Source organism: Scomber scombrus, chromosome 1 (assembly GCF_963691925.1).
Source record: "Scomber scombrus chromosome 1, fScoSco1.1, whole genome shotgun sequence".
Classification (NCBI taxonomy): domain Eukaryota; kingdom Metazoa; phylum Chordata; class Actinopteri; order Scombriformes; family Scombridae; genus Scomber; species Scomber scombrus.
Window position 1 is genome coordinate 32,827,101 of NC_084970.1, and position 18,003 is coordinate 32,845,103.

Sequence of the window (18,003 nt, forward strand, 5' to 3'; positions counted from 1 at the left end):
TTTCTTACACAAATAATATGAAGAGAATCACAACTGAACCAGGATTTTGAACTAACAAGCTGAAATGGAAACAGAGTCGGTTAAAATGTTTGGGGTCCCGTCTCTGGGAACTAGATGATCTCACCCCCTCTGTGTGTGTGTGTGTGTGTGTGTGTGTGTGTGTGTGTGTGTGTTTGCATGATTACATTCATCTGTCGTCCCTTCTGCCCGGTCCAGCCTGACCCTGAGTGTCTGCAGTTGGAGGATCAGAGGCTCTGCAGAGTGTCGAGTCGTGTGGCTCGCTAATTAAAGCTGACGCTGCCACAGAAGCCTGCCAACCCCGGGGGGGTCAAAGGTCGCCACGCAACCACTGACACGAGCAGGTAGCCGCTATGAAACGCGCCGAAAGACCTCCTCCGCCCTCATTAACCTGTCCTCCACCCCCACTATAGTCTCTACTTCTTCCGTCCGCCTCCTCTCTCCAAGTTGTCTTCTCAGGAGATAAAATGCCTCCGCACATTTATTCACTCAATGACAAGGCAGAGAAAGCATAGAGACGTAAGAGAGAGAGGGAAAAAAAGTGTGAGGAGAGAGACAGAGAGAGAGAAAGAGAGAGGAGAAGAGGAAGAGGATAAAGCTTTCAAACTGCAGAAGCAGAAAACATCTATAGGTAACTTGCACTTCAGAGTCTTTTCAGTGCGATGAAAGAGCGGGGACGCTGCTGCGAACATGCAAGGCCATCAGCGAGGGGGCCAAATATGTCACAGAGAGAGAGAGAGAGAAAAAATTCTGTAGGTGGAGAAGTGAGCTTCTCTTTCTACCTCTCACATATGAATGATCCTCTCTGTTCCACCAGAACAAAGGCGTGCTATTGACCTTTACATGTCTGTCTTTTTTTAGAGCAAAGTGGAACCGGACCTTGGTGTGCTCTCTTTGAGATATAGTAAGGTTAAAAAAAAATAAAAATAAAAACTCTTCGAGGACACTGATGTGGAGGTAGAAATAGCATTTATGGAGCAATGACAGGTTCTTTTGTGTCCATGTGGTTTAGTCAAATTTAAAAAGGGGTTAAAATGTGAAAATAAACGTATGAGCAGAAAGCTTTTAATCCATTTTGAGAGAATATATTATTATTATTATTACATGACAAAAATGTCTAAGTGGTGTAACCATAAGATGCGTACATCAATGTTTACTTAGGTGCAAATGAAATGCCTAGTAACATCAAAGTAAATAAAAAGTAAATAAAACAAATAATCGTATTTTCCACTCCTGCCTGTTTAAGGTTGAAACTTGCTTTAAAACACTAAATTCTCAATAAAACACCATATCAACTAGTTTGGCATGATCTTACATTATAACTTTTTTTAATATTAAATAAAGGTAATGGAATACAATTATTCTAAATATTACATTTAATCTGGTGAATCATGTAAATCAGGAACCATTTACATAAAGAAAAAGAAGAACAATTATTTGTATAATTACACTGAAGGTGGATAAAATGTTTAATATTCATCATTCTTTAGTGGTTACACCATTTGACATTTTCAGGAGCATTCAGTCTTACTTTTGGTTAAAAAAATGGTGCAAATGTAATTTCAAATGACAATTGATAATCTTGCCAAATTTATTGCTATTGAAAGCAAAAAAAAAAGAAAAAAAGTAGGAAAGAGTCTCCTTGATGTATTCGGTCAAGTGTGAGCGAACCAGAGCTTGTAAACAGACGTCAGACAGATTTCAGAGCTCTTGTTTGCAGGTCAGACTTGTAAGCAGCACGTCGGCCCTCGAGGTCAAACGCTGCAGGCTGCAGAGGAAGCGAGGCAACAGCCTAGACGCTACAACTGCATCAGACTTTATTTTTTTGTGCCTCTCGGTGAGCTTACTGAACAAGAGGGAACTGCTGGTTGTCAGATGTCAACATCCAGATCCCAGCCAGACAAACACCACCACCGACACCACCGCCCCCTCCTTTTTTTTGTTGCTTTGGGCTTGTTTCCTGTCGTTGATTGGGTTTACATGCTCCCTCCTTGACTGCTGTTCTTCTTCCTGTGGTTTATTTCATGGGGACACACGTGCAAATACATGCTGACACGCCGAATACACAATTATAATCGGACGTGATGTGTTTAGATCCCATGTTAATTTCAACTTCCACTCTTTAGTACAGCTTTTTATAATAGCTTGAATACAGAAAATACGTTTAACAGATTTTTTCGCCATTCTTTTGGACATCTGGGTGTCACTTTAAATTTATTGTTGATCCCTGAAAGATATCACTGAAATATATATCAAATAACTGCAACATTTCACATGTCATTTTCAACAAAAACAAGCCAAGAGATTGTTTCACTTTTGCCAATAACTGAGCAGAAAGCTGTGAGTGCAGGCAACATTGGAGGGGGAAGTTAAACATCGTTCATTTGCATAAACTAACCCCACACTGTAATGAGTCAGTGCTGGTTGAAAAACTTAGCAAAGTTCCCCTCTGAGCGCTTCACCGACACTGATGGATGTGTGTTTTTCACACTTGTGGAGAAAATGAAGGACTTCCAGAAAAAAGATGGAAACCATATTAGGTGAAAAGAGCCAAGAAACTCATATAGCTGCCAGTTTTTACCCTTTTATGTCACAATATGCAGAGAAAAGAGTAACAATTCAGTGTCTGGACCATTAGGTGAATGGATGCATTTCTTGGTGGTTTTTCTTCTTCTTTTCAAACACATTTTACGTCCATTAGTTTCCACAAGTTTGGTCGCACAAGTTTGAAGAAGACGAGAGACAGCGTTCCTTATCTGTCTCCCGGCGTCGGCGTCAAAGTGACGAGCCAGTCGACACCTCGGACAAGGGCGAACGAGCTCTTGTACGCACAAGCGCGGACATGCAAACCGACAGGGACAATTACCTTCCAGTCAGAGGCCCTGTGTGTGTGTGTGTGTGTGTGTGTGTGTGTGTACTGTAACTACACCATCAGAGACCAACACCTATCCGACCCTCAGAGCAGCGCTAACAGTCTGCTTCACAACTTAAAAAGCAGAAACTGACCGCCAGCTGAAACTCAACAGTCTCTCTTCATTACACACTCGAGGTGGGAAACCTCGCAGGAGAACCGAGCCGCTGACATAAACAGATTAAACAAACCAAGCAGGAGGTCAAATTACCCACAAACGCCAAAATCAACAACACCTTTTCTCTATAGATTATTTTTGCCAATGTACTTACTACACCTTTTCTATTTTTTTTTTTTTATATCTGAAATGAATTAAACAAAAGAAACAAATGGCCTCATCTGGAGACATACTGCACCCCTTCAATCCAAAATAACCAATACATCCAAACGTCTGGATCAATATCAAACTAAATGACTAATCTTACTTTCCTTGGATCCTGCTGCAAGTGTCAAAAAATGTCAACACGATTTTTAAAAGTGACTTGATTTGAACCAGACACACAAAAAAAACTGAAGAATGGAGCAAAGAAAACATGGGGAGAAAAGAAACATGGTTTTTCCTTGTTGGAAGATTTATTTGTCTTTTGTTAAATACGTCTATTTTACATGATGATAGACTTTTTTAAAATTATTTTTGGGGGCATTTTTGCTTCTATTAGAAAGTCAGTGGCAGAGAAGTCGAAAGGGAAACAAGGGGGGAGAGAAATGAGTATGACATGTAGCAGAGGTTCCCTTTTATAGACTCCAACGAGGGACGTTTGGGGGGGTATGTGGCTCCGATATAAAGACTTCCTTCTCGAAAATGTGCAAAAAGGTTGGTCATTTAAGTAGGAAAACTCAACCTTTTCGAGAAGCTGTCGGGTCTATTTTAAGTGACGCTATATTTAAGTTAAACATGCCAGCTGATCACCTCATTTATAACAAGATAATGACAACTTTACTAATTAGAAACAAGTTATGGACTCATTTCAAACAAAAAAGCTTGACATCTGCCTGTGCGTGCTTTACAAAAACAAAATGTTACCAGACTAAATTCCTCATAAAACGTCTTTTTTGTGTGTTTTTCTTTGATTTTGAGCGTGTGTCAGCCCTTTTTCCAGGTCCGGCAGTGTGTTTGATGGAGCTGCCGGCCGTGTCATGCAGCGGACCTCTGACTACCCCGGTTGGTGACTGATGCACGCAAGGCGACGGAGGAGAGCTTTATTAAACGACGGCGAGGGCTCATCACTCTCCTTCTGACATATTGGGGGCTCACCTTGTAGGGTGGAGGGTGACGGGGTGGTGACGGGGTGGTGGGTGCACCGGGAGGCGTCAGTGAGATGTGAAACATTTACTATAAATACACATCTGTGATAACGTGGTGTGTTGGTTTCTAGTTTGCTGCACTTTTGAATGCATTTTGATGTTTTTTGTTGCGTAACAGCCATGTGAGAAACAGGCCTGTGTGTGTGTGTGTGTGTGTGTGTGTGTGTGTTTGTGTTTGTGCATGTGTGTGTAGGGTGAGTCATTTAGCAGGGAACGCTGCGAGCCGTCATACTGCAGAGAGCGAGGGCGCGATGACAAATCCATCACTTAACCCTCTCATTCACTCAGCTGACACACACGGGGAAACACTTACACACACACACATGCGCACGCACACACACACACTACAGCTGGGAACCTGGACAGCCTGTAAGAACAGAGCGCCAACAACTCCCCCCACCCCCACCCCTTCCTCCTCCTCCTCCTCCCCGCAGCCTTCATCACCAGCTGCAGGAGGCTCCAGGCAGTCTGATCCTCCCAGCATCTGTAACCTGACGACCACCTGCAGCTGCACCAGCACCCATGGGTGCACCGAGCGAAGCCAACAACAACTACATACATATGGACTAAAACTAACCTGAACATGTACACATAAAGAAAAAAAAAGCAGGATCCTGCAGCCTGACAGATGCTTGACGATTCCTATTTTCATGCTCCATTAAGTAAAGGTGTCACATTTTAACATCAATAAATCATTAGCTCATTACTGCTGAAATATTACTATAATTAATGTGACTGAAAACATTTCATATAAAAAAAAAAACAAGAAGAGGGTTTTTTCTTCCAGGAGAAACTACCTCAGCGGTTGCAGCTTGACAACCATGTTTATTTAATGAGGTTTTGAATACGTTTCCTTAGAAACAAAAGGTGCTAACATTTACAGTATGTATTCCTCCATGAGGGATTAAATCAAATATAAACTGAATTACAAGTTCCGATGATTTCAATCTTTTTATATCTTTATAATAACTTTCATATCAATATTTGTAGCTGTTATAGTCAAGACAGTTTCTGAAATACAAAAAATTGAATGGAAACAAGTTTTTAACAGTGCCAGATGGGTTTGTATCAGCAGGGTTGAACTGAAGACAAGTAAAAGATAAAATCTCTTTAAAATATTAAATATTTGTTTTGTGAGGGTTAGACTCACTTTTAGCTGTATTGTAACACACCAACTATGAGTCAAACAACTCCGACCAATGTTAACATGAATGAGAGAGCTTTAATAGAAGTAATAGAGGAGAGATAATGAACAGGAACAGCCTATGACTACTAATGAAACTATAATTATTCATCTAAAACTTTCAACTTTTAAATGAATAAAACAAATATTCCTGTTGTGTTCAGGAAAAATTCAATTTCTAGTCATTTTCTAATTCGAAACGTCATTGTGTGATTGTTGCAAAATCGAGGCAACAATTTTCTTTATAACCGGAAGTAAAAAAGAAAGAAAGAAAACAACCACAAATGTTTTCACTCACTACATAGTTTAAATCAAAGTGTGACATTTCTGAAGTCGGAAAGTTTCATGAAACAATCTCACTGCAGAGAGAGAGAGAGAGAGAGAGAGAGAGAAAGAGAGGGAGAAAGAGAGAGAGAGAGAGAGAGAGAGAGAGAGAGAGAGAGAGAGAGAGAGAGAGAGAGAGAGAGAAAAAAGGAGGGCAAAGAGGCCATAAAGCCCTTGACTTCTCAGTGACGGACATTTGTCAGGACCCATTGCGTCATCGGAGGTAACGCTGCCATGTGCCCACATTCTGACGGAGGAAATAGTATGTGGTGTGTGTGTATGTGTGTGTGTGTGTGTGTGTGTGTGTGTGTGTGTGTGTGTGTGGGCAGGCAGCCAACACAAACTGACAGAGGCTGGCGCCGGCAAAGAGGTGACTTAGGGGTGATTAAGCTAAAAGCGGCCGGCACAAATGTCAGATCTCAGTGACACGAACAGATGAAAACAAAACAAATCTAATTTTAAAATAATAATAAAATTAAAAATGAAATGTCCACACAGTTTATACAAGAGTTTTAAAAAGGAGGTTGCTTTGTGTGTATTTACAATATAAAAGTAAAGTAAGTGATTATCTGAGTGAAGCAAGTTAAGAACAAGTTTAGGTGTTAAATATCAGGTTTAGTGTAGACGTAAATATTAGGTTATAATTCATTATTAATTATGCTTCATATTCTTTATATATGACATCAATTTATCTATAATTTTGTCATCCTGTAATCTTACTATCTAGTCTATCTATTCAATGTCTGTCGGATCTGGAGGAAGTTATCCCTCCTCTGTTGATTTTCCTGCTTTTCTTCCATTTATTCCCCCATTAAAAATGTTTTTAGGGAGTTTTAAGTCGTCTGAATTGAGGATCTAATATTAGAAGATGTGGTATCCTGTAAAGACTGTAAAGCATCCAGAGGCACATTTGAGATTTGGGCTTCTATACAAATAAAACTAACTTGATTTAATTGTTTTTAAAAAAAATGTATTTGTGTTATCACAGATTCTAATGTTGAAACTAACATATTTTTTTATGTCTAAATAAAAAAAAAACAAGGTGAATAAGACCAAAGTCTGCTATACGTACAAGTTTCTGAATACTGCATAATAAACTAAATAATAAACTAAAGACATATAACGAATAACTTGCAAATAAAGACAATGCTGCTTTAAATATTGAGATATAAATTGTGTCCATAAATGTAGGGAAAAAAATGATCTGGTTTGCTTTGAGCTCTACAAGCTATTAACATATTTATTCTAAAATAAACAGATTCATTTAAATAAAAACTAGAAATATAACTTCACAGTCGTACGCCTCTCCAAACCTGTTCAGTTTACATCCACGTCTGTCCAGACTCATAATATTTTTGTAGTGAAGGAAGTTAATAAAAAAAGTGTTAAGTGTATTTTCCTCGTACGTGTTCACATGTTTGGCCAATAAAGCTGATTCTGATTTAACATTAAGGTGAAGCTGGGTGACAGTAAACGATGCTTCAGGTGGCGGATGTTGCTGCAAAGAAGCAACAAAACACTAAAATATGGAAAATACTTCAAGTCGGCAGCACTTGAAGATCTAAACAATCACCACAGTTTTAAGGTGTGAAGCAGAGATTAGTGTCATCAATTCAGTATCTAACCAAATATGAAATATAATCACAATCTGCTCTTCTGCTCCTCTGTTGTGGAAGTTGACCTTTGACCCTTTTGGATATAAAATGTCATCACTTCATCATTTTATCCTCATTTATGATACTTATTTATTAGAGATTTGTGTGAAACTTTGTCATAAATAACATATGAATTCTTGAGTTATAGCCCAAAAAAAACATGTTAGGTGAAGTCACACTGATGTTGACCTTTGACCATCAAATCACCAATTTCATCATCGAGTCCAGGAGGATATTTGTGCCAAATTTGAAGAAATTTCCTCGTGGCGTTCCTGAGATATCGCATTTAAAGAAAAAAGAAGAAAATCTAATTGTACATCTATGTTGTAATTAAGATCTTTTATTAAATTTAAGACACAAACAAAAGTTATGTCACAATTAAATCAATATGTGTTAAACTTTAAACTGTCTTTATTTCTGCTGAAGACTGGATGACTATAATACAATTTAAGTCCATTTAAAGTTTAAAAGGTAAACTGTACCGTACCGGAAACTTTTAAAATATGTTTTTGAGTTTGTTTCTTTTTAGTTTCAGTGTTTTTGTTTTTGTTTGAATATTACAACCACAGTGGGACTGTAAGTGTGTGTGTGTGTGTGTGTGTGTTAAGGGTCAGGGGTGGTCCTTATATTACTATGCCAGGATGTTCATTCAACAAAAGGCCACTTCCTGAGAGCCGAGGAGAGTGAGTGAGGGAGCTGACCACAGACTACACAACCATATAAAGCATGCAGACACCTAACCCTTACGCCCGTATGTGAAATCTGAACAAACCATGAGTGTTTATCTGCAACCTCCACAAGATTTCAGGACTCTGGTTTGAGGGATTTGCTCCCATTCAGCCAGAAGCGCATTAGAGAGATCAGACACTGATGTTAGCTGATAAGGCCAAACTAGCCGTTGATCCCAAATGTGTTGGATGAGGTCGAGGTCACGACTCTGTGCACGTCTGTCGAGTTTTTTAAACATCAAACTCTGAAAACTCTCTTTCTTTTATGACCTACAAAGGTGGAATCACACTATTGTCTAATAGTGATATTTTATGTGTTTAAAGCACTGAATTGATGAGCAGCCTATGTCTTATATCGGCTGACCAATCACTGCTCATCATTCCACTTTCTCATTTAAAATCCAGGATTGATAACATATTTTCCACAGTGTGAATAGTTTACCTCTCATTCTCAGATCACCTCCCTCTCCTTACATTTAAAACCCATCTCTTCTTCTTCTTTTGTCTTTTAATGGTCATTATGAAGACTTGATTTGCCACTGTTTCTTGTGCAATGCTGTTTTTTCCTGATTCCATGCAAATGTTATTCCTCACATTGATTGATTAATTGCGTATTTGTTTTTATTTGAATGTAATGTGGTATGCTTTAACACTAAAGGACATATTATGCGCATTTCCAAACTTATATCTGGGGCTCTACTCAAATATTTTTGGCCGTATCTTTACGATTTACAGATAAGAAGTCCTTATACTGTCTCTTTCTGCAGCCCCTCAGTTCAGCCTCTGTCTGAAACAGTCCGTTTTAGCTCCTGTCTCTTTAAGGCCCACTCTCTCTTCTGATTGGTTAGTCCCTGGACGCAACATTATGACTAACTTAAGTACTAAATTGTGACTTTATTTTTCGTTCTTTACTGAAACATCATCATTTCATTATTAGTAGACGTTTGAGCTGAAATCTGATCCGAAATATGAGCGAGTACAACCCAAGCAACACATGGAGAAACCTTAGCAACCACCCTAGCAACTAATGATACAGATTTAGAATTGCAGGGAGAATTTCTACATACATTAACATCAACTTTGGGAACTTTAACCGTGATTACTGAGCACCGCCATCACACACACTTTGCCAACCATCACCACAAGTAAATTCTCAACCTGTGGTAACCAGGCTGACATACTTTTGGCTATAAAGTGGTAGAGAGTTAAATAGAGAGAGGAAGGTAAAGGAAGTCCACAGGAAAACAAACCCCAAACACAGCTGCCCTCCACATAATGAAAACAACCGAGGCTAAACACACAAACATTCAGAAGTAACCTCTCAGTATTCCTCTCTCTCTCTCTCTCTTTCTCTCTCTCACACACACACACGGCTGACCTTTACAGTGAAAAATGAATACATGAATAAAACTAAAATCCGCAAATGACAAATCTGCATTTGGCCCTCCGGGTTTCCCCTGAGGTGAGCTTCAGAGAGTCAAATGAGGGCAGTTGAATTTAATCTGCCGCCTCTGGGAGTCACACACACACACACACACACACACGCAAGCAAGCAAGCACACACACAATTTCCTATCGAATAAACCAACTAAACACTGACGGCCATTTCATTGGTTAATAGGAGCCAAAGTAAGTACTGTGAAGAGGAAGAGGAGAGGCTGAATAAAATAAGAGGAGGTGAGTAAAAAATGAGATGACAGGAGAGGAAAAATACAGAAGAAATGACTTAAAATAAGGAGGGGGAGGAGAAAAAGAATATGACGCAAAGAAAAGGAGAATTTAAGAGGGAAAGAAGAGATATGAGGAGGAACAGAGAGAAGGGGGTGTTCGGTTTAATGGGTTGGAGGAAAAAAGGAGAAAGGAATGGATGAAGAAGAAGAAGAGGAGGAGGAAGAAAACAATGATGAGAGGGTAGAGACTTCCCCAGTGGATGAGGCAGAGGAGGGTAAAGGGGGGATGAGGGAGGAGGCAGCAGAGGGAGCAGCAACAGTTTGACCCTTCGGCCAGGGAGTTAAGTTATGGTCAAGTCCAGAATCACAAAATGGGTTAATCCCTCCAGAGAGAAAGAGAGAGAAAGACACACACACTCAGACACACACACACACACACGCACACTTTTCTTCTCTGCTCTGAATCAGTCAGCAGATCTTATCGGAGTTGGGAAAACTAGCAGGATTCCTCACATATCTGTGACCATCCTGCCGTCACTCCTTCTGCCCTGATGTCTGTGTGTGTTTGAGTGTGTGTGTGTGTGTGTGTGTGTGAGTGTGTGTGTGTGTGTGTGTGTGTGTGTGTGTGTGTGTGTGTGCTCTACAACTAATATTAAGACATTATTCTCCTAAATCTTTAATATATTAATGATTTAGTCAATAAAATAATGACGAACAAACACAAGCTCCTTCAGTAGCTGCTTATTTAACCAACTGTCCAAAAATCCACTAAGATTCGGTTTCCAATTAGAGCTGCAATTACTCCATCGACAGAAAATGAGTCAGCAAACTATTTTGCTCGAAATAATCAATAGGTGAAGCAATAGTTGCAGCTTCTAAAATGTGAGGATTTCTGTGGTTTTTATGTGTCATTCATGATTTTAATTGAATTTCTTCATATTTTAGACTATTGATCAGACAAATAGCACAACTGAATAAATCACAATGAGATCTTAAAAATCATAACAGGTTATTTTTCACTATTTTCTTACATTTTAAAGACTTGAAGCTAAATCAATGAATCGATAATGAAAATAATCATTAGTTGCAGCCTTTAACAAAATAAGACCTTTCCAGATGTTACCTTTCACTCTGGGAAATTATAACAATCATTTAAGACCAGTAAATGTTTTTATTATCAATTTTTAGTTGAGGGTTACGACTATAATTATCCAACATTTCAGCACAGATCTTATATGTTTTAAGAGTTTCACATCCAGCAGAAGTTGTCTGATACTGCTCGACTGAAACTTGACTTTTTACCATTTACAAAAGGGCAAAAACCTGAATTTTTATACAGGTATGACATATTAATATGCACCATTAAAAGAGTAGATTCAATGACTGAAGATGGAAAAAAAAACAACCATTAAATGAGTTCAGGAGGAAAAGGAGTCACTCCCAAAAAGTAGTTGTGTGGAGCAGAAAGAGTTCATAAAGTTAACTGTTCAGTTTCAAGAGACCTTCAGCTCCCCTTAAAGAGGTCTGATTGACACGGTGCAGAAAGGCCTGTGCATCTTTCCACAGTGTGTGTGTGTGTGTGTGTGTGTGTGTGTGTGTGTGTGTGTGTGTGAGAGTGTGTGTAGGAGGGTGTGAGTACTGGAGAAGAAGGGAGGCGGAGGTATTTGGTCTGTTAAGCATCTGTCATTAAACAGTGTGTGTTGTGTGTCTTTCATGGTACACTGCTTTCACTCCATCACCTCTTTTTTTCCACACACAGAGAGCACGAGGGTCAAAACAGAAACCGACTCCAAAAATAAAAAGTTACAGAGCTGAGCGGAGCGAGTTGAAAATGTGTCTCATAAAATCAACCAAAGAGAGAGAAAAGTCCTACAACCTCAAATGAAACCGTATATTCACCTTTCTTTGCTAATGTTTCTTATCACCTATTAATTCCAACAATTTAAGCTCAATTACTGCATTATTTAATAGTAACAAAGCAGCTAAATGTAGAAAAACTGCCCTCTTAAAACTTTATGAGCATTTTAATGAATCTGAATGTTAGCAGACTGTTATTTCTAACATTTTAATTCATCTGGAGGTGGAAGTAGCTCAAACAAATTGCATTTTCTTGCCACTTTTAATACTTTCAAACGTATTTAAATGTATTTTTATTAAGCTATGTGTTGCTTTGATATATCCTGTCTTGATGCATTTTATGTTTTATGTAAAGCACTTTAAATTGTCCTTGTTGTTGAAGTGTGCTATAGAAATACCCTTGCCTTCGCAGCTCATCTCACATCTCAAAATAAAGCTGTCTGGGAGAAAATATAAAGAGTTTTTTGACTCACGAACCCTCAATATGTTCATTTATTTACAGACTTTAATGAAATATGTCATAAAGGTAAGGATAACTTAATTACCTTTAATTATAAATAAAATCCAAGTATTCAAAGAACTGTAGCTCAGTGCCATCCTCATTTTTCAAATAAATCAAATTTTATCTTGATTTTTTTTAATTTTCTGTATTTTTAGATACTCTAGTGAGATTAATTAACCGAGGCAAGTTGTTGGTACAATTTCAACATGAGCACATATTTAGGAAAGATCCTGTCTTATTAAAAATCCACCTCGACCCCTGAAGAGACAAGTTGAGAAGAGGCTTTACTTCTTCCGTTTTAGAAGATAAAAAGAGGAAATTATCTGTGTGGGAAAGTGCAGATTTTTACTGATATGATGTGAACATGTTTTGTTTGCATGTGCCACTTGAGGACCAGCAGACATTCAGGTGTTAAAAATGCTTATAGCACCAAAATAAGCTGCATCAACTGTCCCTCGGTGGCATCTCCTAATCCTTCAGCTGTATAAACGTCCACATGTTGAACTGACAACCTGCAGAAGATAATTATCAAACGGATTATGTTTGAGCAGCAGAATGTCATATTTATCCAAAGGACCTTTAAAACAGACATTTAAATGATGGATTGATAAATAATAAGAAAAATGAGAGAAGGAGGGTGTAAACGCTGCTAATCAGTCAATCGGTGCAGAATGTTTCCTTCAATCTTGTGCAGATAAAACCTGCTGCTGCTGCTTAAAGGATTTCTAAGATATCAAAACTTGGGAGTCTTGTTTGGTAAAAAATCTGACTAACTGATCCAGCAGTTAATGCTAAACACAAACTATTTATTATTTCAGTGGATTTGATGAAACACAGCAGAGAAAGAGAATATTTAAGTTGTTCTGGTGATAATCTAAATACAGTATTTAGTGTTTTGGTGCTGAGATGTACTGTACACTGAAGAGGGAATAATCTTCTTTTATCTTACATGCAGAGAGCGTCATGAACTCCAAAAAAGAAAAGAATAAAGCAGACTTTGATGGCATCTTGTGTCTGTAGTTTGACAGGTTGATGGTGGTGGAGGGATTATAACATGAGGAGGAATCGCTCAGAAGTCTTCAGATGTTTATGTTTTGCACATAATTCAGAGCCATTAATGATGCATTTTCCTCCAGAATGAATACATTTCGCTCATAAAGACCATGGGGGAAAGAAAGCCTAAATGTGTAATATTCTTGCTAAATATACAGAGATGGACGAAGCAAATGAACCCAACCCACTGTACTGAAGTACAATCCTAAATGATACAGACAGTGATTTTTAAGGAAGTATCGTTTAGATTTAAAAAGGAAAACATTATAGTTTCCACCTCATTTATTTGAGGGATTCAGATACTGTATAATTTTACATTTAAACATATTATGAGCTTATTAAACATTATGCAATTTTGCAACTTAAAGTCACATCCAGTATGTTAGTAGTGAGAAGTAACGCTACAAGACTATTTAAAGCATAAAAAGCTCTGTTGTTGCATTAATAAGAGCTGGTACTAATACGTATTGTTATACTGCAGCTCTTCAGCATGACGAGTAACATTTCTACCAGAATATATTGGAATATTTTCTTTTTCTTTTAACTCGAAAAGTGTGGATTGTTTTTCACAGGTGAGCGATAAGATGGAGAGAACTGGTGAGTGAGATAAAAAGACGGATTGTTATCTCGATGTACAGCAGCAGCAGCTTTTAAAGCAGCAGCAGAGCAGACCGCTGCAGCTACGGCAGCGTTTATCAGGTGGTAGTTACACGCTACATTTCCTGAGTGATGCTGTCGCGTCCCGGCCTGCAGCAGGGGAGCCACAGGGAAAGAGAGAAAGAGAGAGAGCGTCGTGGCACTCGGCCACCCAGGCAGCGAGCTGGTGAGCTGTTGATGAAGTGAAGGGTCACTGCAGGGCTAAGTGAGACCTCACACTGGACAAGCAGGGCCAGACCTCAGGCCACGGTGGCATATGGGTGTGAAGGAGGTGAGGAAGCCAAGGAGGGGCGAGGAGGAGGGAGGGAGGCCAAGCTGTCCACTCTGCCTCTCACGAGACCCCCAGCTGTCACAACAGACACTTACCCGCCTTCATACTAAACACCCACCAGGGAGGAGGGGGGGGAGACGACGACTCAACAGCATCCTTCCTCTTTCAAACAGAGGGATGGAAAAGAGGAAGGATGGAGCAGGGGAAAAAAAGAGAGGGGTAATCTCTTCTTCCTGCTGCTATGATGTCTGAGGAATGCTGGGATCTGCCCTGTCGCCACCCCCCCCCCCCCCCACCCCCCCACCCCCGCACCCAAACCCCACCCCAGCTCATACAGGCCAATGTCCTCTGTCACTTGTGAAGCAAGGCTGCGAACCTGCTAATTATAGCTGCTAAAGGATGAAGGTGTGACCTAAATAGTTATTTTAAGTCTGCAGCAGACTTGTGAGAACCACAGTGCAGAGAGAGCAGAGGGAGTCACAGCAGGACGAGGGGGGGGGGGAGTACCAGCCTCGACCGTCACACACAACACACAGCTGCATGAGGGAAGCTTCAGAATAAACTACAGAGCTTTTTCTATTGCAATAATGAGCAAAACTGAATGAAGAAAAGTGCAATTAGGGAATATCTGTCATTTAATACTAGTTGATGTTGCCAAACATTTGGCTTAACCCACATATGGATTACAAGACACCTCTGTTTTACAAAACACGCATTCCTGTAACACATATACAATATATATTTGGAATAAGAAATTAATAGATTAGTTAAGGGCTTGATATATAGATATATATTTTCGTAATTTTTTAAAGGTGCTCAGCTGATTTATAGCATTGCACTGCTGTAACATTGTAATGATGGAACAGCTGCAGCAGAACCAGAGATCTTAATGTCAAACACTGGCGCCTACGTTACCCACAATGTAACTTAACCAGCAACACTTTGGTTGGAAGCTCGGATGTGTTGCGCTCGTAGCAGCTAATGTAGGACTGAGGTCTACAGAGGTTTTTCTAATGCTGCTGAACTCAAAGATCTCCAACCTTCCTACTTGAAGAAGTGTGATGGAACAATGCTGGAAGTCTGAGCTCTGACCTCGGATAACTCGGATAACTCGGACGATCTCATGTAACTCACTATCGCAGCGTCCAGAGAAGTGAACATCGAGGTCAAAGCTGGGAATGATAAACGATAAACAAAACACCATAAAGTCCAGTGTTTCCATTAATTATGCAGAATGCGTCTAATTTCTGCCACCACAGTTTCATAATGAGCCACACGTCTGTACACTCTCCAAAATGCATCTTGCCGTGCAACAGAGCTACAGACAGTAGCTACTCTGCCAGCAGCGAACTAGTTAAACTTGGACGATCACTTCTGCTCTCTTTGTTTCAGAGCAGAAATCTGGACATTAGTCTGTTTTGTTTGGAACATTTATGATCTGGTAAAATGTATTTCCCCATGTTTTGTGGGTGTGACCTTTTTGCTGTGTCATCACCATTCATACCTTTACAACCAGTAGTTAAATAACTAAAAGAAAAACATTTTTAAGAGCACAATTTGTTTTTTGTTTTAAGATATAACCTCTTAATTTTTTATCTCAGAGTGCACCAGAATGATGCATTTGGCTTAAATATGCAGACTCGAGAGGTTCTGACTGAGGTCCAACCAGCATAATCTGTCAAAATTCTGTGGGAAACACTGTAGTCATTTCACCTGCCTAAAACTGTAAATAAATAAGACTAATTAACTATTCAGAATGATGAATTAATCATAATTTTGGCAAGCTTCAAGCTCGAAATTGAGAATTTTCAACCTTCGACTTAAATGGATGCTTTATGACTCCATACCTCCAGATTTTCTCCCGTTTTCACACTTGTTAACTTCAGGCATTGAACAGCATTTGGACGCTCCCTCTGCCAACAGTTGGAACTTTCTAAACCCCTAAAATTGGTGTGTAGGTGGAAGAGAGAGAGAGGGAGAAGACAAGATTTGAACTTCTCTCTCAAACTCTCTTTTTCATTCTTTGCTAATCTACTTCTGTCCAAAAGTGTGCAGTGTTATCCAGATTTAAACAACTGATTGACTTTTTGCCTCGCCTACATAATTAACTTGGGGAAAAAAACTATAAATATTAATTAATAAGAAAAACGCTATGGTGATAACATTTTAAGCTTATAATGCAATCCAGGTTTTATGTTATACTTTTATGTACTGTACTTAATGAGAGTTTATGATATGTTTTAGCAATTTTACACATTTATATCACTTGTTTTATGTGTGTTTTAGTAAGTTTTATGTATCTTATGTGCATTTTATGTTTCACCTGCCTGCAAGGTGAATTTCCCTTTTAAATGACAGTAAGGTTGAGGTTAATTAATAACATAACAGAAGCATCATAGCCTCCTAAAAAACATTTATCTGGAGTGAAATGGGCCAGGTGTGAAAAGCTCCACCTGTTTTTCATCTCCATTTAGTCCAAGACAGGAAAAAAGCGTAACATTTTTGTGTGATATAAGTCCAAGAACTGCTTTCTTCCCACAGACCCTACGAATTCAAATTACACCAAATGTTTTAACACTACCATGCATGAAATTTGAGGTATGAATGAACGCAGCAGTGATTCTCAGTAGTGTTCATCCATCATGGCAACGAGCACTCTCTCTCTCTCTGCACAAACACTTTTCACTTTAACAACACTCCCACCTGCCTCTGTCTGTTGAATCCTCGCTGCTTACGCCATTCCTCAACCAATCACACCCCCCCCCCCTCCCTTCTTTCTCCCTGCGTTCTTTCCACACCTGAGAGCCTATTGACAGAGTGTCCCGGTACCACGCGTATCACTTAACCTCGTGTCAAAACACAGGTGTAACGTAAGCCCCGGGAGCAGGCGAAGGTCCTGAGCTCATAAAGGAATGTGCGAGCTGGGAATAGCATGCTGTATGCAAGAGAGGAGGGGAATCTGTGGGTGGGGGTGGCGTTGGTGCTCACCGAGAGAGCGTACAGCAGCGTGCAGAAATACTGCCGGGAGGGGAGCTGGAAAATAGCCAGACGCCGACAGAAGGGAAAGCACACCTTCACCTCGGGGATCCACAACACGACCAGACAGAAATGTGACTCGGCGGTTTATAAAAAAAAAGAAGAATAGTTTGGGTTTTTTTTGTGAGTCTTACCATGGCGCCCCGTATATCCGGAATCCCTTTATGGTGACGTCCGAGTCCTGCAGGTACACACAGTTTGTGAGGAGCGTCTGGACATTGTCAAAGTCCTCTGGTTTGAGTTTGGAGACCGACGGGAATCGGTAGTAATCCTGCTTGACCAGCTCTGCCATAAAGTCCTTATCGAAGGTCAGCTCGTGGTTCCCGGCGATTACCACCTTAAATTCGTACGGGAGGCCACCTGGAGGAGAAGAGAGTAGAACAACTGGTGAGATGGAGGTCCCCAAAAATCTACAAGTGTGTACATTTGTTAACATCTGGTCTCTCAACACTATTATTAGGTACCACTTTTCTTCTTATACTGTGAGGAATTCTCTAACCCCATTACACCAGTAGACGGTTGCTGATGATATTTTTGTGCAGCAGTTGACTGACGTGATGGCCGACATGGAGCTGAGCTCAGCACGTTGAGGTTTCAATGGTTTTATTGAATCTGGACGAGGGCGGCAACAATTTTAGAGCAAAAAAAAACTAAAAAAACTACCCAAATAATTTCATTTTTCAGAGTTTGTCAGTTAAAATATTCATTTATTTACATTATTGCAGCAGCAAGTGGATAGTAAAAAATAGAAAAGCATCAATAGAAAGAATAAAACAATAAATAATAAGTATGTACACACACAATAAAAACAAACAAACAATAGTAGTAAAAAA

At 39.6% G+C, this 18,003-nt stretch overlaps 1 protein-coding gene across 1 annotated transcript in view; it reads right to left on the bottom strand.

Annotated features, from left to right (window-relative positions):
• Positions 1-18,003, bottom strand: part of mpped2a (metallophosphoesterase domain containing 2a) — a 78,915-nt gene that overhangs the window by 21,658 nt on the left and 39,254 nt on the right. Inside the window, exon 4 of the mRNA XM_062422197.1 lies at positions 17,305-17,530. Coding sequence (XP_062278181.1) covers positions 17,305-17,530 — 226 coding nt within the window. The remainder of the gene's footprint in view (positions 1-17,304; positions 17,531-18,003) is intronic.